General features: G+C 40.0%; 1 protein-coding gene across 2 annotated transcripts in view; it reads left to right on the top strand.

Moving 5' to 3' along the window:
• KCNJ6 (potassium inwardly rectifying channel subfamily J member 6) overlaps positions 1-21,779 on the top strand; it is a 168,132-nt gene extending 146,353 nt beyond the window's left edge. For both annotated transcript variants that reach the window (XM_035315763.1, XM_035315764.1), the window contains exon 4: positions 14,661-21,779. In XM_035315763.1, the coding sequence (XP_035171654.1) occupies positions 14,661-14,986 (326 nt within the window). In that variant the 3' untranslated portion in view covers positions 14,987-21,779. The remainder of the gene's footprint in view (positions 1-14,660) is intronic.
• Positions 21,780-22,093: the final 314 nt, after the last annotated feature.

The raw sequence follows: 22,093 nt of genomic DNA, 5'->3' as shown, positions 1-22,093 counted from the left end.
CATAGCATGTGGCAGTTCTGTAGTCATTTCTTAAGGCAAGTGTATAACATCAGGGTTTGCGTTTAGGGGGTTATGCCCAAAAAGATGTCGATCTCAGATTTATCAGACAGGAGTTCAGCCTCAGGAGATGATGAGCACCCACTCACATCAGGATCCAGATCTTCAGCAGTACTCAGAGAGGCAAGGGGAAGAAGCCAAGGTGGTACCTCCTGTCCCAGGCTGAGTTAGATAATAAATTGCCTTGTGCAGAGTTTTTGTTTCTTTTAAAAATAAATGAATAAATAAAAATTCTGCCTATAGTGAGTATGAAGTGAAAGCAGTGGTGGTGTACTTCATTTGGCATCCAGGGAAAACTTTTGTCATAGAGGGAGAAGAGAGACAGGCTGACTGTGTGGCACATAGCTGGTTAGACCCAGCATTTCTCCAATGCTTTCTTGAATTCCCAAACACATGTCCTCTTTGCTAGCCTGCCTCATATCCAAACTCTTGCATTTTTCCTCCTGGGCTTTGTGATTTACATGGTTTTAAAGAAGCACAACTGGCTTTCAAGCCATCCCTGTGCTCCCTTGTCACCAAAGCCTTGTTAACTGCAAGCATGAAGGAGAGGAGTCAGTAACCTTCCAAAGTGAGCATGCCAAATGCTATTTCTCTTTCCCATCCTATAGGTTAAGTATGCCTTCAGAACTTAGCAGGAGTCAGGGAATGTTGGCTCACAAACAGGCATCTGCTATGTGGCTTGGGACTTAGCAAGGATCTCATGGATGTGCATACCTGTGGAGATGTGGCTCAGGTTCACAGTCTGGAACATCTGTGTCCTGGTGGAAGATGTTCCTAACTTGAACTGCTGTTAACTGAGACTATAATCTGGCTTTCTGTTTTCCATTTGCTGTGGCACATATTTTTGAACAGTCCTGTTAAACACACATACACAACATTAGAGGCAGAGCTCTTTAGTCAGCAGTGCCTGGGTTTAATCTCTCCCCCTTTTACCTCTGAAACTCAGAGCCTGTTCTAGTTTATTCTCTGAGAGGCAGGACATCATCAGAGTGAAGGATGTCCAGTTTTAGCCAAGTGCTCATTATACAAAGCATATATCAATGAAGTGCTCCAAATTAGCAGTGGTCTGGCAGCAGTAATAAAAGCTGCAAAAAAAGAGACTGTGTAATTGTGCTTGTCATGAAGAAGAATATAGTCTGCAGCTGGTGCACAGAAATGCTTCAAATCTATATGGGAGTCAGAAGAAAATCAAGTAGGCTACTAACCTTTAGTTCAACCAGAGCCTAGCAAGATACCTCCTCCGACTACTACACTGCTGTCACAAACACACACCATGCTGGTGGTATGCTATGTCCCTGTCAAAACATTTCAAAAGGAACTTCTACAATAATCTCTTGATAATGTTTTCCAGGCATTGCTTTTTTTTTTTTTTTTTTTTTTTTTTTTTTCTTAGTTTAGATATATGCACACTTCAAAGTCTTTGTGAGCTATCTCTTCTGGTAGAAGAGTGCCACCTCATGACTGCTAGAGAGGAATGAAACAACCCACAGAGGCAATGCTGAAAGCACTCAAGTGCCCTTGGCCAGGAAGGGCTGGAACAGAACATGCCCTGTGTACCCACCAGCTTTCAACTAGCATCACAACACCCTGAGACAAACAATTCTTTGCCAATGTACTTTGTGATCATTGTTCCCTGAGAAAAAGCTCAGCATTTTTGGTCAACACCAAGCCCAGCCTCAATGATAAACAAAAAATAATTCCCCAGTAAAATTAGACAAAATTATGCAGGCTGTTACACAAGGTGCTTCTTGCTTCAAATGCCCACTCATTTTGATTGAAGGCTCCTCTGCAGTATTTCAAGTACCTCTCCTCTGGGGATTGCGCAATTTGGGATGTGAGTGCCCTTTTCTCCTTGCTTCCTCACACAGCCTACCCCAAGCCTAGCCACCTCTCCTCAGGCTGATTATTTTTTCTGTACTAATGCAATTAATTTTTCTCACCAGCTCAGATAAATATTAATAAAATTATAGAGAATTTTGGGGTGCTAGAGAGACCTATTAACTCATTGCTTCTATAAAAGTGGTATGCAATCAAAAGAAACTCTGAATTTCTCATGCTCCATAACCAGTTTGAAATATTTGTTCCAAAATCAGACAGCACATAGTCACAGATTGATTTGTCTATGCCTTGCTCAGGAACAGATAGTTTAAATATTTAATAGACATGAACAAGGAAAGGAGCAAAATACCCTTTTGCTGGTTTTGCTTCTTCTTTTTTTTTTTTTTTTTTTCTTCTAAATGGATTCAGACATTGAGGAAACTGCTAGATTGAAAACCCTAGAGTTTGAAGTGTGTTGTTCCTGTTTTTTTCCCAGAATAGAAATATCAGGAGAGTAGTACCAAAGATTTCCTAAAATCCCAGCTCTACTGCTGCTATTCTCCTTTATTAGACTCACTGCTAAATTCTAGGCAGTAATTAAAGATCTGAATCAGCTTCATTTTTTCCACTTCAAATAAAACCAAAATCAATTAAAACCAAGTGATTTTTTTTAATGGTTATTGATCTACTAGGAGGTACATTAATAGCACCTATTATCAGACAGGATGCCACACAACTTAAATATGGATACAGATTTTGACATAACTGGAATATTAAACACTGCTTCAGAAGTGAAAGATTTTGCATCTCATTCCCTGAGGCAACCAGTTTTTGCTCAGGCCTGCACTTCAAAATATGCTGCTAAAGTTGACAGATAGACAATATTATTAACCTGAAAGCATCAACTTATCTTAAGTCTCATCCTATGAACTGGAAAAAAAAAAAAAAAAATCAAAATGCACTTGTTATTCAGTGGGAGGATTTTAACAGCGCAGATGATTTTCTTTGCATAACAGCTAGAAGGCCTGCAAAAGTTCATCAAAAATCTGGGGTACATTAACTCTGGGATTGGCTGATACTTTTGTTATGATAACGATAACAACAGCTGATTCAATAAACCTAATTTAAATTTTAATTAGAGATCATCATTATGGCAGATGAATATTTAAGCTCAATGTGTTTAACAGTTTCCCTTTAAAAGATTTTCATAAAGGATTCACCCAGACTCTCTAAATAATAGCACAAACAAAAAGTGTGTTTGCTTAAACTCTCTTCTATAATGAAAATGAAAGGGTTTAACTCTACTACCTAGAACTATCATTACAAATACTAACAAAATTAACCCAAATATTCCTCCTCTTCCTCCTTTTCCTCCTCCTACTCTTCCTCCTTCTCGTCCTCCTCATCCCAGAGCAGACACATTAGCTTTGGGCCATGTACCGTGTGGGGGGCCTTCAGACAGGACCTCAGCCTTGAGGCCCTTCAGCTTTTACAATGAAGAAAGTAAAACTATTTTTCAAAGTCTCTAAGCAAAATTTCTCCGTCTGCCAGGGGCTACACTACCAACAGGTCACAGGCAGAGGAATAGGGTTAGAGTCAGGCCCATGCGTAAGACCCAGTGAGAAGAGAGGAGGAGATGCTAGCTGAAGTAAGCACAGGTCCAGGGACCAGCGAGGGGGTTGGTTGCTTGCTTGCTCATTTAAAGAACTAGAAAGCAGTTGTGCTGTTATTAGCCAGTGCTACAAATCTGGACCAGTCCAATTCTCACATACCCCCCTTTCCATCTCCTTTTCATAGGCTGACCTTCTCAAACAGTAGGCATGACAGTTTCAGTGATACTGTCAAGATTTAGAGCTTTCTTCTGAAAACCACTGAGCAATTCTGAATCTACTCAAGTCCTCTTGGGACTCTTTCCAGTGCAATATAAGTCAAAATTACCATCTCTGAAACTAAGATATTTTTAGAAAACTGATTTTTTCAAGTTGTCTCTCCTAAAAGCAAGTACCACCTACCCATGTTTAGATTGTTTTCCAGCCCACCTAAAAGGATGCACTGTTATAAAACCACCAGCCAACCCCACCAATAAATTTTATTGCTTACCAAAAATCAAAGAGATTTTGGATCGAGCATAATTTCTTTTTTATTATTATTTTAATGATGCTTTTCCAAACATTACATCACACCAGCATCTGCCTGGCAGAAGCAAGTGCTTTACCCCAGACTCTCTTTCATCTCCTCCTCCTATTTCACAACAGCTAAACCAGGCTTCAGCAATGCCATTAACCACAAACAGCCACCAGAATACTTTGTGGGTGATTCACAGATTTTGTTGTCGAAAAGCTAGTGATCTTCTTTATTTCCTAAATTTTACAGCATACTAAGCTGCATGTTCACACTGTTTTGTCTTTAGTCTTGGGTTCACAAACATTTTCACAGTAAAATGTGACATTTTTTATAAAAAGCTATGTCAGTAAACTTATTACAGAGCAAACCTTAAATATTCTGTTCTTTTTTTAAGTAGCATTTGAAGAAGAGAAACAAAAGCCATCCAAACATGCAGACTCAATTTCTGCGTTTAGGATATCTACACAGCAAGAGGTGAAAAAGATCACACGTATTTTAATGAAATGTTTATCTCACAGTCATGGCAGCACACGTGTGTAGCAGGTACAAGCCTTTATAGAAAATGCTGGTTTCACAACAAGCATCATTCTGACGAAAGTTTTTTTGTTTTGTTTTGTTTTTTTTTTGTTTTTTGTTTTTTCTCAGACATCCCTTGGCATCATGGTGATGTGGGACTTCACCAATGCCCAGACATGTCTTGGTCTATTGGCAGTCACAGTTACTACAGTGTGGTTAATGCATGTTCCTCAAGGGAGATACGTATGCTATGCATTATGTAGCATAGAGCCAATATAGCTGTCAGCTATGTTTTTCCGCAATAGATAGACTCTGGGTATATACTTTAAAGGATACCGTCTTAGAAGAGCTCTCACATAATCAGTGCTTTTCCCCTTTTATGAGGCCAACTACATCTAGAGTCTATATTCTCAGCATTTAAGCAGGCAGCCTGTAGAGCATCCTGCTCTGCCTAATGCCACCCATCGGCACTGACTGCCCCAGGGACAGTTGCTACAGGCGTGTCTGAGCTATTGCATCTTGCAATGTTAGCCTGAATGTGTTGAAGAAACAGATCCTGTCAAATTGCATATAAAAGCTAGAGTTTTCAACTAGTCATAGGGTTTAATCAAACTCTGAATTTTGAAGTGTTAGAGAATACATTTTTCTTTTCTTCATTTCCTACCTGGGATTCATATCTGTTCCATCCCCATCTTCTACCTCCCCAGCAAGGGATGGAGAGAGAGGAACAAGCTGCTGTCGTGCTGATCTCATTCAATCTTGGGATCTATGCAGAGCTGTGAATAACAGGAGCTGTTCTACCACTTTCTTCTCCAAGATGAGCAATGCTGCTTCTTCATCCTTCTGTCATCCAAATCTAATTTTTTCTATGGCCCTCCAGCCCTTCATGAGGTGAGAGAAAGGGCAGGGGACTCAGGGACCCTGGAGGGACTCCCTTTAGCTTCTCCCAGCCTGAGGTCACGTCATGGGAAGCCAGATGTGGCACAGCATCTCAGCATGCTGGTGTGCAGCTGGGCAGCCACATCTGCTCCTCTCCTATCACTTGTATGAGATGTTTTTCCTCTGCAGCTCTGAATATAGTGACTAAATTGACCATAAAATAGACTGAGCTCAAAGTTCTTTCCAATATCAAGGTAACCAAACTGGAATATTTGTCTGAACTGTTTATTTTCCGAGGTTCTCTGGTATGAGAATTAAAGATGTTGCTTCAGCCTATGGAAAAAAAACAGGAAGGCAAGAGGAATTCATGCAAAGGCAGTGATTCTTGCTGCCTCTGTTACAAAAGCAACCTAGAAAAGCAGCTGGCTAGGCTGGAAACCACAGAGTTATTAGCCTAAATGAATTCCCAGGGGTCTTCCCCACACCCCCTGCAACCTAGGATCCTCTGCCCTGATGGGTCAGGTTGCACCCCTTCACAAACAGCCTTGCTGGGAGGGAGGCAGCAGCAGGCAGCTCAGCTGGAGTCTGCTGCCTTCACTGCCCGCTCCCTCCTGTTTTGTCAGGAAATTGCAAAGCAGCCTGCCCGCGCACCATGCTGGAAGAGACAGTCCCATCTGCAGACCAGAATTCAGGAGAAAGCCCACAGATCAATGGCAATGCATTCTTAAAAGGTCAGGACAGATCTTCTGTTTCATCAGCACTTCGCTTTTTGCAAGCAGTCACCAAAGATATATCTATGCAGTACAGCTTCTCTCAAACATGATTCTCATATATCCTTCTCCTGCAGATATCTGGTAGGAGAACTAAAGCACACTGGTGAGATGATGTCTGAAACACCATTGAAACTATCGATGTATCCCAAAACTCAAACACAGAGTAGGGTACAAAATCCCAGTTCTTCTTGTTCCAGCTCCACCTAACCAAGTCTCCTAGTCCCAAGGACTCTGAGAGCCAACTTTGCAATGTGCTTCTCCCTCTGGTCAGACTCCGCATTGTTTGATATATTAAATTTCACAGATTTAGTCGCCAGAAAAATGCAATCATCATCCATTTGAAGAGGCACAGCTGAAAAAATGATTAAAATTCATACACATCAGGCAGCTTGATTTGCTGGGCATGGCCTGAATATAAGGCTAAATGAAGGTTAAATATTGGCTGACTAGTAATTGTACTGTCTCTTTGAGAAGCTGTTTCTTGAGAATGTATATGGCACTGTAGCTAAAAGTGGCAGCACATTTGGAGATTGAATCAGATAAGCTTTTCTGCTTTCTGCGTGTACCATTTCTCAGACTAACCTACATGCAGTCACAAGGCAAGAAATTAGACACAAAATATCCAGTGAAGGACACTTCATGTACCCAGTGATCCTTGTAGGTTCCTTCCAAATCAGGTTATTCTATGATTCTATAATTCCTGAAAGGAAAAATAATAACTGAATAAATTAAACATTCCTAACCCAGCATTTTTCCATTGGAAAATATAATTTCACTGACAATGAAATCTCCCCTGGGGATAAAAACAATGTGCTTTTTTAGTTTTTGAAAAAGACTAAAACATTATTGTCTTATTCTAATTCAGATTTTACTAATACATCAAATTTGAAAAAGCCAGAATGAAAACAGAATGCTTTGACTGACCCAAGATGGACTTTATATAGAATATAATTCAATATTAACCCTATTTTTCATACTTGTTTTTTGTTTTCAGTTTGTTTAGAAAAAAAAATAGACTTTGGAATGTCAGGAAGTCCTACTGAATTGAAATTATGGTTTGTCATCTGCTTAATTTCCTACACTTATTCACCTCTTGTGCAAACGTGACCTACTGACATCCCTTCTCCCATGGGGATGTGATTTGACTGCCATCCTCACTGGTCAGGCCAGCCTCTCTAGCTTGCTCCATGGAGACTTGGCACTTTCTGATGCATTTTGTCCCTGGTCTCAACTCCAGCTGTGAGATTTAGACAAAAGCTACCAAACAGATCTGTGATCATAATTCACATATAGAATTAGATAAAGGTATAAAATTTTAAATAGGAAGATCAGCCTCTCAGTCTGATTAAATAAGAATTATGAAAATATAACCACCATATTACTCAAATCAATTAGAGAAGAAAAAAATAAACATGAGTTTATTAAAAAGAAGAATTTAAAAAAAAAAAAAAAAAAAGAATAATTTTAATTCCTTACATTCCTCTAGGAAAAAAAAAAATAAAAAATCTCCTGCCTCCCTTCCTCTCCCACTCACACACACACTCACACGCACACAGTGAGCCAGCAGTGCAGCTGGGAGGTGGAGAAGACATGCACACCATTCGTAGCCCACAACAACAAGGATGTCATGCACAAATTCCCAAACCTGCTGAAGCAAATATGCATTGAAAGACTCACAGGCACCTGTCTGGTTTTTATTACTTTCAAGAGCATTAGGCACTGCTCAGGACTAGATAAGCATCCAATTCCCAGGTGTGTTCTGAATCAAGTTATCAGTCCCACCGGGAATTTCCCATTGCTAGCTCTGAATGAAAGGCTATGCATATATTTTTAACTCGAATAAAATTATATATGTAAAAAAAAAAAAAAAAAAAAAAAAAAAAGTCACTTTCTTATCAAAAGTACACACATACAAAAAGGAAAGGGAAAATATCTTATCTGAGCCTGTGAGCATGCTATCTGCAACATTTTCAGGTAACGACAAGTGATGGTTTCAAGCTTTAGAAAAAGTGGTGAATTCAAGATACAAGATGAGTTTTTGCTCTTTTTCTTTTTAGATTGATAAAAGAGAACAAATTGACTAACAGAATATTTCTGCCAATAGCTTGGTGGCACTATGGAAATATTATTTTAAACCTATGTCCTTTTTTTCAGGCAATTATTTTCACACCAGGGAGAATTCTTTAGTACAAATTAGACAGTGGAAGTCTAGATGAGAAAGATAATATATCGCAAACACATCTACTGTATTTAAATCTTCTCAGCACGTCCCTTGTGGCAGACAAATAAAACAGACCCAGCAGAGCTAAGTAATTTACCAAAGCCCACACAGTACAGCTGCAGGAGAACCAAGATATAAATCTGATGTTCTTGACTCCTAGCCTTTTGCTTGTTTTTAATAGCACATATTGATCTTTCATTGTCCTTAATGTCTAAAAATAGCAGACTCACAAATCAAATCTTGCACAAAATACATTTGAGACTGAAAGGTCATCCAGGCAGAGACCATCTCTCTGTACATACTGCTTGGTGGTATTTAATGAATAGGGGAGCAATGCTCAGATGTAATGCCCAGAAAGTCACTGTAGCTTTAGTGTGTGCCATACCAGAGTTTAAGAGATAAGGTGCATGTTCATCTAATTACCTCAGTATTAGTGCTATCATCACACTGTTTAAGTTAAATTCCCCTGTCTTTTCACCTGTGCCCCAGGTAAGGTGCAAATTTGGCTTTAATGCTACAGGTCAGCACTCCCGTTACTTTCATAACTCCTACAGCAAAATAGTCTCATCATGAGCACTGATATAGAGGCTGTAGGGGTAGATAATTTCATATGTTTGGGTTTGGTTTTAAAAGGTTCTTATTGTACAAATTAATTTTTGGACAAAGATTGAAATCTCTACAGTAATACTTTACCTAAAAACAGGGTGAAATTATAATAGGAACATTGCACATGCACCTGGAGGTCTCAGCTCTCAGCTGAAGACCCCACACCACATTTTATATTCCTGTAGATGAGCAAAACTCCCTTTGCCCCAGAAATGGGGACACCATTTTTTTCTGTGGACACTCCAGTCTTCCACTGCTGAGATCTTACTCCAAACTGAACCATGAAGCAAACTTCCTAAGCGTGGACTGAAAGCAGGTGGTTCCTATAGGATAGCTGGTTCAGTCTTGTGCAACAGAAAGCCTGTCTCAGAGAATATCCCCAGTAAATGGAACCTCAAAATCCTCTTGACAACATGGCCATCAGCCAAAAAGATGCAGTCAGGAATAGTCCACAATATTTGCCCCCCTCATTTCAGTTCATCACATAGCATATAATTCCTTTTTTGTCATAGGATTGGAATTTTAAAATAAAAAGCTCTGTTGTCGCAAAGACTGCCCCAAGTAAAACAAAAGCTGAGTGGGGCTGTCCTTATGCATAATCTGCAATGGGCTGACCCAGAGCTGCAAATCACTGTGTTTCAGCCCAAATACATATTTGACTCCATGACTTTTTCCCCCAAATTTCTTTTATTTTTTATTATTATTATTATTATTATTGACGTCTCCCATCAGAAAGTGAAATAATACATGGTAAGGGTATGTGACACAACATATTATTGTGTAAGCTAACAGAGAAACCTTAAATTAAGTGTGCTGTGAGGAAATGCATCAAGTCACTCTGGGTCACCATACCAAGCCCTTATACCACTGTCAGAGAGTGGTAAGTGTAAGCCTAAATAGTAGTAGACAGCGTGAACAATCTGTAACCTCAAAATAACTGTACCAGGCAACTTTTCAAAAGTGATGAATGTGGAGGTGTCATCAACTTTGTTATTAATTCTAATCAGTCAAAGGTGGGGTTGTAACCTTACCTTCATATTAGCAATAACTGGAGGGGATTATTTTGTCCTTTTCATAGACTGCACTGTGAAAATATTAAGCACATCAAAAGCTTTTCATTCTAGCTGCAACAAAAATTGCTGATGGGGTGCACAGAACCTGTGGGAGGGAGCCACCTTAGCCCATGCTCCTAGGCTCTCTGGAGACAAACACCCACACATATCAGGAGCCAGAGCACAGTCCCAACTTCTTGTCAAAGCAGTCTGGACATAACGTCACAGATGTGACTAAGGCCTCTACAGCCTAACCTGTGGGTAAATAGCATCCCCACCCCAGAACAGATATCTTGTGGCAGGAGCCCAGCTCTGTGTCCACTTTAAAGTAGACAAAAAGTTAGCAGGCTGACTTTGGCTCACAAGCCACTCTTCGCAGTGCTGCACAAGTCTCATTGTTCCTTACCTGTTGAACAGGAATAATAAGCACGTAGAGAATAAATAAAATTTTTAGGTACATTGGTTGTATGGTAATGGGATTATCCAAAATAGTAACAAATGGCTGATTTCAGATACATGGAACTAATCCCAGCACTGTCAGCAGGACCTTTTTGTTCCCATTCAATAGCAAAACTATAAATATGTTGCAATATTAGCTTAGCTGCTTAAAAAAAAAAAAAAAAAAAAAAAAAAAAAAAAAAAGTCTCCTTCATCAAAACCCGTAATTTATTTTGCCTCCCATGTTGTAACAAGGACAAAAAATCAGCTTGTGACTCTCTCTGCAGAGTGCCAACCCTTAAAGAGGGACAAGAAAGCAAAGGAACGGTATCCACAACAGTGCCATTCTTTCAGGAAGAAGTGGCAACTCTTATGACCCTGGCTACAGCCCATCAAGCTCTAACTGCACATTAAGCATAATTAGAAAAAGAAAAAGAAGAAAAGAAGAGGAAGAAGAGGAAGAGGAAGAAAAAGAAGAAGAAGAAGAAGAAGGAGAAGGAGAAGAAGAAGAAGAAGAAGAAGAAGAAGAAGAAGAAGAAGAAGAAGAAAAGAAGTAATATAGCTATTAATTTTACTTCATAGTAATTTTACTTCAATTTTACTTCATAACTTGCCCAACAGTCAATTTCTTAGGCAAGGCTCAGTGATTCCCTAACCTGTGCAAACATAAAACAGACCAAAGCACTGCTGTTAATTTAAGGTTAAGACCTAAGAGAAAGCTACAACGTATAGGGGCTGATTACCACTCATTCAAAATGCTTTGAGTTTAGAGGAGTGAGACAGCAGCCAAGGGGAATCATCAGAGGTCTCACCAGCTCACAGCATGTTGAAAGTCCTGCATGCAGTGAGATGAACAGGTGTCAGATAAAGCCCACAGCGGTGCAACCTAATCCTCCCTCTGCCTTTCTCCTGCACCAGGGAGCAGGGACAGATGGAGCAGGAAGCTGTGGAGCTGCCTCACAAGGGTTTACAGGGGCTGGCAGCTGCCCCACACAGCCAGGATTTAGTCACCACCAGCCACCCTGATTTCACTGGACACCCGTCAGCCATGGGGACTTAGCAGGGCCTGAGTATCCAGCCTCAAGGTCTACACTGGACTGTGAGGCTCCTGTTTAAATAGGCCACTCCTTCCAGTTATAGCTTTAATTAATTTTAAATAAATTATTTTTGTCTCCCAATTTTCCTGTTTATTTTGAAGTAGTCCAATTAACGCTGAGCTAAGAAGCTCAACAGGCTCCCCAGCTCTCATCTGCCCTGAAGGGATGCAATTAAAGTGAGACACTAGTCAAAATGTCAAACCACAGCTATTTTTAAAGCCATTGTACAACAGATCTATAGCAACATATAAACAACTTGATTACTGAATAAATCAGGCAATACTTGTAAACCTAAAGCCTAAAATTCCCTCACTCAAGATGCAGCTTCCTCCTTCCACCAAGAGCATGTTCAGAACTTACAGCAAGTAATGAAAGACAATTAAAACCATGGTGTATAATAAAATAAGTGTAAATTAGACAATAGTATATGATAAAGGTGTAAATGCAGAAAAGATAAGAAGTTCGAGGACATCCGGGCCAGCAAAGGGACAAGCTGGTAAACCCATGCCATGCAGACTTGCAGAAATCCCTCTGTTCTGCTTCCAGATCCGTGCAGGTTCACTGGTAATCACTTCAAGGGCCTCTGCAAATGTGGGACATTTTAATCTGGAATCCTTGTGATCCATTTACAGACTTTTTCTGTATCAGCAGACACAAACATTTAGAAAGCATTATAAGGCCTTTCTCATACACACAAGCCTCACTAGATATAGTCTTTTTCTTGATTTCAATGTATTTATTTAAAATTCCTAACTCTCATTCTAGCTCTGAAATTATTTTGTCTGTCAATGTAAAATGAACAGGTATTAAATGATTGTAGAATGGAGGACTAAATTAAAAACAGAGATGGGTCAAAATTTCAGATTAGGGTGAGTTTTTAATGAGCTATAACTTAAGCCTAATTCAATTAATCTTCTTGATTTCTGCAGAAAATTACCCTCCTCTTTTCCAATGGTCAAATGAATTTTTCCTAACTGCAGCAGGAACAGTGGGTATTTGGTCAGAGCACAGGAAGGCAACACTGTTTCAAAGGCACTTCAATATTTTTTAATTTAATCTCATCACCTTTTTAATGAAGACTCCAGATTTCACTTCAAAGTTAAAATTTTCCAGCAAATGGATTAGAGACACATGAGTGTTAGGAGTGAGACACTCCTTCAGGACAACCCATCCAGGGGTCAGTGATCTCAGCAAGCCACCAAGGAGCAGCAAACAGGTAGGAAGCCAGTACAGAGTGGCATCTGAGATAGCAAGGATTAAATTAAGACCACTCCTGGCTGCTTCTGGCCCTCTCTGCCTCCAGTTTGGTGATGCCATCATTTCTGGGGCATTTCCAATGAAATACGGCACCTGCTCTTCTGGCTCTGCCAGAGCTCTGCAAAGGAAATAGTCCTTTGGGAAGGTACTGCACATCTAGCGCATTTGTCTCTTTTATATTGCTGTTGAGTTCCTCTATCATTTGGCATGGAAGATCTTTAGACTAAAAAAATGCACAGGAGATCTCAAAAAGATGATTTTGTCATACGGTTTCCAGTGTTCTTCCTTCCTTCACACCTGTGAAATGAACAGTAAAATGGTAAGATCTTTATATTTCTGTTTGCACATATGTGAGAAGTGAAATGTAAATATGACCTGAACTGCAATACCAAATAATAATAATAATATATAAAATAAAAAATAAAAATGAAGATCTGAGTAGTCCAGTAAGAAAAGAGAAAATAAGATTAGTAAACAAAGCAGAAGTATGTTCACTTTTCTGCCTAGTTCTAGCAGGCAGAAAAAGTGCATGAGTCTTCATGCTAAAGCTTCCCTTGACAGGCACCACTCCTCAGTGTCTGATGTGTGCCAATAACTGGAAATTACTACTGGAGAAACGTGGTAACACAGCATGGTAACAGCTGGCAAGTGGCTTTCTAAACATATCATTATAAATGTAAAAGGTAGAGTACTAAGAACACCTTGGTTTCACTTGTCAGAAGTGAGTTATCTGAGTTTGAAGATAAGATTCAAGAGAATGAAAGCAGAATTATCTAGAGCAGTTAGCACAGTCCTGAAAAAGATCAGAAACTAAACTACCCATGTTTGCTCTTCCTGAAACTCTCCGTGTGACTTCACAGGGGAGAGAAATGATGTGCATTTCAATGGACTGCCATTTGTGCCCCCAGAATGAAATATTTTTTTTATTGCTTTTGATTATCTTCTAAATAACTGATTGTGTGGCAGACTTGTTCAGAGGATATATATTGGTGTTTATTAAGTATTTGACGTATACTGTTGAGCTGAGGTTTGCTTAGCAACATGTAGTTAATAATGTGCAAATAATTAAAGGAAAATAATCATATCCTCTCTATGTAAACCCCGTTTGTTGGGAATATGTATTTGCCTTATAAATTCCCGTCTCCTGACATTTTTCCTGATCTGCTGAATTTTCCCTTTCACGACTGAGCAATAATATTTTGTTTTCTGCGTGAGATGAGACAAGTTCTCCAAATCACAGCTCCCCACTACAGCCAGGCCTTTCTTCAGCCAATCCAAATCTCAAAGAAACATGACTAAAAGGTGCCTCCAGCCCTTGGGGGAGTCAAGTCAGCCTGTGGATCACATGTTCAGGAGTTAGCTCCAACAGAGAAAAGCTTTTACCAAAGTTTGTCAGTTAGCCTGGACAAGTGCTGAATGTGGCAATGTAGGTTTGTTACACGTATCACCTGCCAGGGATGAAAAGGATGTCACAAAGCAAGTCACACACATTCTCAACAATCAATCTTAGACTCAACAGCAGGCAAGTTACTCACTGATGAAATACTAAAAGAAGATCTGCATTTAATGAAGAAATGTTAAGACTTTGCTCACAGACTCACTGCATGTTATTATATATGTACTTGTAGAAGGAAAAGGCATCAGATAGGTTACACACCATAAAATTGCTTTCTAAACTCAACCTCATATGAGATCAAGCCTATTACCTTGCTGGTATGTGTCTTTTTACATACACTTCTCTGCCTATTTGAAAAAAAAAATAATTAAGGATTTGGGAAAGCAGTGGGTCCTTATTAAAGCACTTCTTCCTTCTCTGTTACAGGAATGACGTGCCAAGCTCGAAGCTCATACATTACGAGTGAGATCCTGTGGGGCTATCGTTTCACCCCTGTCCTCACTCTGGAGGATGGATTTTATGAAGTTGACTACAATAGTTTTCATGAAACATATGAGACCAACACACCAGTTTACAGTGCCAAAGAGCTGGCAGAGATGGCCAGCCGAGCAGAACTGCCCCTGACTTGGTCTGTTTCCAGCAAGCTGGACCAGCATGCTGAGCTGGAAACTGAAGAGGAAGAGAAGAACCAAGAAGACCAAAATGAAAGAAATGGTGATGTGGCGAACCTAGAGAATGAGTCCAAACTGTAGAAACACCAGAGGTGTAAGAACCACACGACCTTCTTTATCTTCTCCATTTTTGTTTCCCTTTTCTTTCTCCCACATACTTTTATTTTCTTCCCTGTCATTCTTAATTCTGGGAAAATAAATATTTGAGATGTGAAATATCTACCTACCCAATTTAAACTCAAGAGATTCACAGACTAAGCAAAAGCGTAGGTTAAAGCTGCAATACCCATTACTTCCAGTGGAATCTCCATCCCCAACCCGGTAACGACTGCTGGTTTTCTCTACACCTCTCTAAGTTCAGACCTCCAGGTTTACTAAAACTGACACAAAAAGCCACCGGAATATAATCAAGGTATATAAAAAGGAAAGGCTAATTGACGTTCATCAAAGCAATGGGCCTTGACTTCAGTTTTTTATATATATTTCAGGACAGTTTTGTAAACTGGTCAGCAAGCCTTTATGAAATGGGCCTTGCAGCTTTAAGAGGAAGGTAAGCAGAGGGCTCTGCAACCCAACACGATACTGTACATATGCCTTATGTAATTACTTTCTCTTTACATTTAGTAATAAACAACGCATGTACAAAAGTACTGTAGTAAAGATCTTCTAAATAATGTACATAGTTGTGTAATTAATGTAGGTTTAGAAACAAGTTCTAGAAATATCGGGATGCAAAAACAAACTACCCATGAAATAAGCACTTCTCTTCTAACATTTGGAGTCTCATACTGATTTCTCCCCTTATATCTATTGCTCTTTTAGTGCATGACATCTTCTTCAGCGTACCAGACTGGCAGCTATTTAGAGTACCTCACTGTTTCCCAAACAGGTCATTTTTCTGACTCTAAAAAGCCATAAGTCTGGGAGAGGGCAGGGTAGAAAAATTGTAACATAATTACTGATATACTGTGAAAATGTTTACAAATAAGGCAAACCATTCCTGGGTATTTTCTTGACAGTTCAATCTAAATTTAGACTGTGGCAAACAGGAATTTCCTGCATACTCCTAGTCTAGCAAGCATGTTCCATGCAGAGGTATTAGCCTTTATGTGCAATATCCAGGGAAATATCTCCCTTCTCCCCACCCATACCATGGGATTTAAATGGAGCAGTACAGGCCATTGAAAACCGAGAGTGTTCCTGTAGCGAGCAGATCACAATCGCCGAGCTGGGAAGGAAACAGCTGAATTTCAGCTGAAGCCATAATGGAAGAAATTCTCTTGCCAACAGCATTGGTGCTTCATCGGTCCCAAAAAAAGTCACAAAACACATGCCATCCCTGGTTAACAGGCTTCAATAGGGCTTCTTAGCAAAACACATAGATCCTGCCAACCATGTTCAGGAGCAGGGGTCCCTAGATTAGCTCCTTGGCTGCTGTAAACCATTGTAAATCCTGTACATCCTGACTGAACAACTTTAACATTACCAGTTGCATAGCTCACGCCACAACACATTCACCAGGAGGGGAGCTGATCCACATGGTCCTCGGTTCACAGCCTCGCTGTGTGATGGATGCTGCTCCTAGGGCACAGCAGTGCCCAGCACCAAGGACTTGGCCCAGCATGTGTTGAATGCTGCCTCTTCAATGCAGGTTGTGGATGCTTTTGGTGGGCTTTCGCTCTGGCCCATGCACAACAACATTTCTGTCAGTGAAGGAAAGGAAGCTGCAGCCTTAATTTGCTTGGTTTTGGTTTGTTTGTGTTGTTTGTGTTTTTTTTTAATACCTGCCCATTGCAGAAAGGAGAAATAAATTGAAGGGAGTCCAAAGCATTTTTGTACAGAAACATTTACATTAAAAATGGGAAGAAAAAGAATAAATAAATAAATAAATAAATAAATAAATAAACCCTCAGGAGAATCTCAGTGGGCAGGTAGAAATTTTGCACTGTGATATAGCTTTCACTCCAAGTCCATATGTATTCTCTATTTTTTGCTGAAACAACTGCCCCTTGCTGATTTTCACCTAGTGTGGCTAATCCACGGGGTTTTGCAGGTCCTCCAGCTGTGCTTACTACCAAGGCAGGAAGAGCAGGGTGTGGGAGAAAGGTTTGCCACCAGGGATGGGCAGGTCAGGCTGGATGGGAAGAGTCTTTTGTTTCAGCTCTGAACATCTTTCCTGAAAGGCTTTCACAGAGCAGCATGATGTAAGTAATGGTTCAGAATATGGATTAATTTTTTGTTCCCTCCAGTTGGGATGGCTGATTTTGTCAGGGTAAAGGTTATTTACACTGAAGTTTCATGAGATACAGCTACTTTTGCTACAGACCTTTTAAAGCTTGGTCTTCTGCCCCAGTACCAGAACCAGTCCAGCACTCCCACTGACCCATCACAACCCATCTGTAAGGCCACTCATGAGGGGCACCCAGCACTTTTAAGGCAGGGTCACTCCAAAACTTATCTGGAAGACAGAAGCCTTACAGCAGAAGACCCAGGGGTAGCACATGGGTGGGGAAGAGCCTGTGTATGTCAGTCTGCAGTCCTAGAAAAAGGTGCATGAGCTGAAGGCAAACCATTCCTCCAAGGATAAACCTGCTTTTTGCTCTTGGAATTTACCGGGCCACTCTATAATTCATTGCTGCAGTTTAAGAAAAGTTTTTGTTGATTAGAAAAGCAGCTCAGGGCCCTAACAGAACCTTTTTTTGTGTCCTCAAGCACAAAAAAATAGATTTTAAGCCACTGGGGCATGCGCATGTGTAAGCTATATTTTTGTGAATAGGGCACTTAAAGCTTAAGGTGTGTGTGTCTGTCTCCTTCTCTCTCTCTCCCCCTGTATTTTATTGTCTTTAGTATTCATGTAGTATGGACTGTAAAGTTTCTGAAATCTCATTTTTGTAACATAAGCTTAAAAAATAGAAGCCTCCAAAGCTTTCAATGGGGAAGCTTCACGTAAACTTTGTACTAGAATGTCCCTATCAAACACCTCTATTTTTCTACAATGATTGATTAAGCAGTTTAACAATGTATTTTGTGTCAATGATTTCAACCGAACTGGTAAAAAGACAATTAAGAATTGAATGCTGTTAATTAACAATGGATTTTCAAGCCGTACATACTGAGTGGTGTTTTCATTATAACAACTTAACCTGAAAACTTCAGCTCCTAAACCTTAACAATATTCTTTGAAAACGGAATGGAATATTGATGGCAAATCACATTTAAGGATCATGAATGATGCAATGTTTTTATTTAATAGGACACAATTAATCAAGATCTATTACATACCTATATATTTCATTAATACATTTTGATGTCTTTTTCTCAGTTTATCTTGTGATTTCCAGAAGCAAAAGAAACTCCAGAGATAAATGTGAGTTTGCAGTCATCTACTGCAGCACTCAGTTCCTTCTTCAATGAATAGAAATGCTGCAGAGATTCTTCGTTCAAACTCATGCATAGCGTTGTATCTCTGGCTCCTTCTCACTCTTTTTTTTTTTTTTTTTTTTTCGGCATTTATCTTTTGGTTTGGTTTGGTTTTAGAGCGTGATTTTGTTGTTGTTTTATTATTATTATTATAACAACACACTAATTTTTTATTTTCCCACAAGTTTTCAAACCATATCTTTCAGGTGGTGATAACAGATACAGAAATATTGCTTTTCAGGGGGCAATGCAAATTTATATTGGGTGAGAATTTGGCCTTCATCAAATACTTCAAGTTCCATCTTACTATTGAGCAAAAATACCATCTTACCAGCATTCAAATACATTTCAAATACTATTTCAAAGTAAGCAACAAAAAATGCAAACATCCTCTTAAAAGTATGTAGCAGTTATAATCCTAGCTCTTTTTCCTACAGAACTATAGGTATTGGCATTGATGTAAGCCATCCCATCAAATTTAACTTTGGTGATCAAAATGAAATGCCTTGTCTGCTTCTGTGAAGGGCCATGTTGCAAGCTGGTAGGTCTCTATACCAGAAGCATAGGTGGAAGGGACTGCACAGCCCTGAGTTAGCAGAGCTCTGTGCATCTCTTGCTGTGCAGAGGAATGAGGTGGTGTGCCGGAAAAGGGTCTCCAGCCACCACGTCAGGTAGGACAGTGTGCTGGCAAAGGGGAAAATGCTTGTTGAATGGTTAGAACTTGTTCTGGCTCTAACCTCCAGGACAAGCTCTGGATTTACATGCCTAGCTACGGTGTGCTGAGGTTTTCAGTTCTGGGTTTGTCCATATTCCTCTGCTGGAGTTAAAGAGGAAACTCAAACCCTTTAAAAACAGGGAAGAAATCTGTCTTCTCTTTTCAACCACAGGGCACAAGTTCCCATTTTGATCAACTATGTGGCATTACACCACTGAGGAAAGGGGAGGCCTGGGCTCAGTGCCCTTTTCAGCCCAGGGAGGTTCAAGGCCTCACCCCACTCCTCCCAAGAAACAAACCTGCCATAACAGTAAAAGCAGTGTCCTAACACCTGCACCAAGGTCAGACGGGTTCTTGAATTCTCTCACTAGCCCAAAGAAACTTAAAATCCTTCCCTTGGTGTATTTTTAACAGAAGAATGGAAAATTCCTCATTCCCTCAGTCCCTAACAGCTGATATCCTATTGACTAGGGCACTCCCAGGCTGTATGGCACATATGGCTGGGGAAAGCACAAGATTCATGTTTCTCACCTCATCCAACAGTCATCTGCTCTCTGCAGAGGAACATCACTGCAGCCTTTACCTATGCTTCTGAGTGCAAGTAGCCACCGCGTCTCCTAAAGCCCCAAATCCTGTGAGGTCTGGGCTTGATGTGCTCTAAACACCACCCACCCGAGCAGCCTTCCTAGGAGGTGGAGGCGGAGGAAAGCCAAGTCATTTTATCTCACTCCAGCTGCACTGTGAGATGGGTACAGAGCTGCACAGCCCTGCAAGAATATGTGGTGTTATGCCTAGAAACCTTTCCTGGCAGAAGTAAGGGATAACCTTGAACTTCTGGCTCAGGGAGATATGAACTTAATGATGAATTGATACCACTTGCTCCGGATACTTGATGTAGATGTGAATTAGAGGCTCAAAGCTGAAAATGTGACTTGTCTTTATGGCAATGGGAGAGTCAGGCACCTTGGGTAGGACATTCCTTTAGTTAACAGCAGAAGTTCTCACTGTGAAACTTCGACTTTTTACTATTACTGCTCTTTCTTTACTATTACTGTTCTTTTCTGTCTGTCAAAATACCTTTCTTTCCAAAATATTGGCCTCGTTAACAACCACGTTACCTGATTCAGACACTACTTAGTCTATAAATCAGACCTAATAAAGCAAGAACCAAAGTTGGCTTCTCTAACACCCTTGCTCCGTTAGCTCATAAACATGCTATTTGGAAATGTGCTTGGAAAGCAGACATAAGTGCGGGCTTTGTGCTTTAAGCAGTTCTTAAAGACAAGACCTGAAAGACATTTAATATTTATAACAAATGATGTTCTTTTATGCTTCCTGAGTTAACTTTAAAGTTCTGAGATCTGGCTTTTTGGAGGGGAGGGGTGTTGTTACACATTTTAGTGCACATTTCATTTTGTGTATTTAGTTCAAGCTTACTTCCACCCATTTCCATTTTTTTCAGCCCCTCTGTGTTTTCAGAAATGCTAATCTAGTGATAACTTCAGTGTAATGGAGTACTTATTTTACCACTTGCCACTCTTCCATTTATTGCCTGCATACTGGTGCTGTAATGCAGTTTCATGTAGACAGCACACAGACATCATGCCCAAAGATAGTGTTCCAGAGAGACCTGCATATCTTGATATTTCATCTCAAGTGTGAAATCTGTTTTCTATTTCAAGCAAATTCACAAGTATAAACCACAGTTCTTCCCGCATCCTCTCTAACTTGTGTCATCCACACAGAATAAAAATTTGGGAGTTTCAAGTAATACCAGCTGCTCTGAGTTTTTTTTCTCAGGATAGAACTGGGGAGAGCCCTCCCCATTTTTATTTTATTTTTTTTATTTTTTTTTTTTAATCAAAGAAGGCAGTCCGGAGCACCAAAGACACAGCTGCAGCTCTTCGGCAGCCCTCTGGAAGCTACAGGCTCTGCCATAAGGCAAGAGGACCCAAACTCCTTACTGAAATGTCTATTAATGGACATGTGATGTGGTGCTTGAGGAGGTCATGTTCTAACTCAGAAATGATTTCAAGGCAACATACAGTTTATATACACTCAAATTCAGGGGGGACTGAAATAGTTACACTTTGACATCATTGTAATGCATCTTTTTCAGGCCATTAAAGAAGTTATTTCCTTTTCTCAGCAACAACTGGATGGGATGCTACAGCTAACCTCCTATATCTCTACATGAGATTTTTCAAAAATGATGAACATTTACCAGCTCTTATAAAAGCCAGTAGGAATGAGGAGGCATTTCTGGAAAAAAAAGAGACCATCTGCTGAGATGACTGTGTGAGAATTTTGTGCTGCCTTTTGTGCCAGCTTTTAGGCTCCCTGGGAAATGATGGAGTCAGGATAGGTCTTCACCTCACTGAAATGCCATCAGCATCAAATACTTGCCAAAGTCTTAAGGCAGCCACAGGCAGAATATGTACATCCTTCAGTTCTGCTGTAGGTTTTAGGCACACAGTTTTAGGCAAATTAGGGATCACTGAAGCCACTGCCAAATGTGTTAAAGATACTTCCAACAAGAACAAAAAAACCAGCCTGACTCGCTCAAAGGCAGTTTATTTGTAAAGGGGTTAAGGCACAGTAGTGAGGCGAGAAAAATAAGGTGCACATTTTGTTCTTGTGCTGCAGCTTTTGTAGGAAAAGATGTAATCCATGACTTAGCAGACAGCCAGCAATTCTCATTTCTAATGATCTCATTTCTTAAAAAAAAAAAAAAAAAATCCCGCTTTCTAGTCAAAAGGTTAAAAAGGTTCGCAACAAATACAAAAGGTCCCTGGAAAGGGAAAGGAAGGAAAATAAACAAGGATAAAGGCTACAGACGAAACTCAACAAAAGTCTTGGCCAAAGGGCAAGGCCACTGGAATCATGTGCTGAAATCTAAGGAATGCTGCTGGCCATTTTTTACTTTTTATACACATGCGTCATTTCCTTGACATTCAGAAAACTACTATTAATAAATATAGTAAAGCAAAGTGTAACAAAAACTATTGTTTTAAAAACCTGGCTAGTTTTTTTAGCTAGTAAAATCATCAAAA

Source organism: Oxyura jamaicensis, chromosome 1 (genome assembly GCF_011077185.1).
Source record: "Oxyura jamaicensis isolate SHBP4307 breed ruddy duck chromosome 1, BPBGC_Ojam_1.0, whole genome shotgun sequence".
Taxonomy (NCBI): Eukaryota; Metazoa; Chordata; class Aves; order Anseriformes; family Anatidae; genus Oxyura; species Oxyura jamaicensis.
Note: the sequence above shows the minus strand (reverse complement) of the source record. Positions and strands in the feature narration are given on the sequence as shown.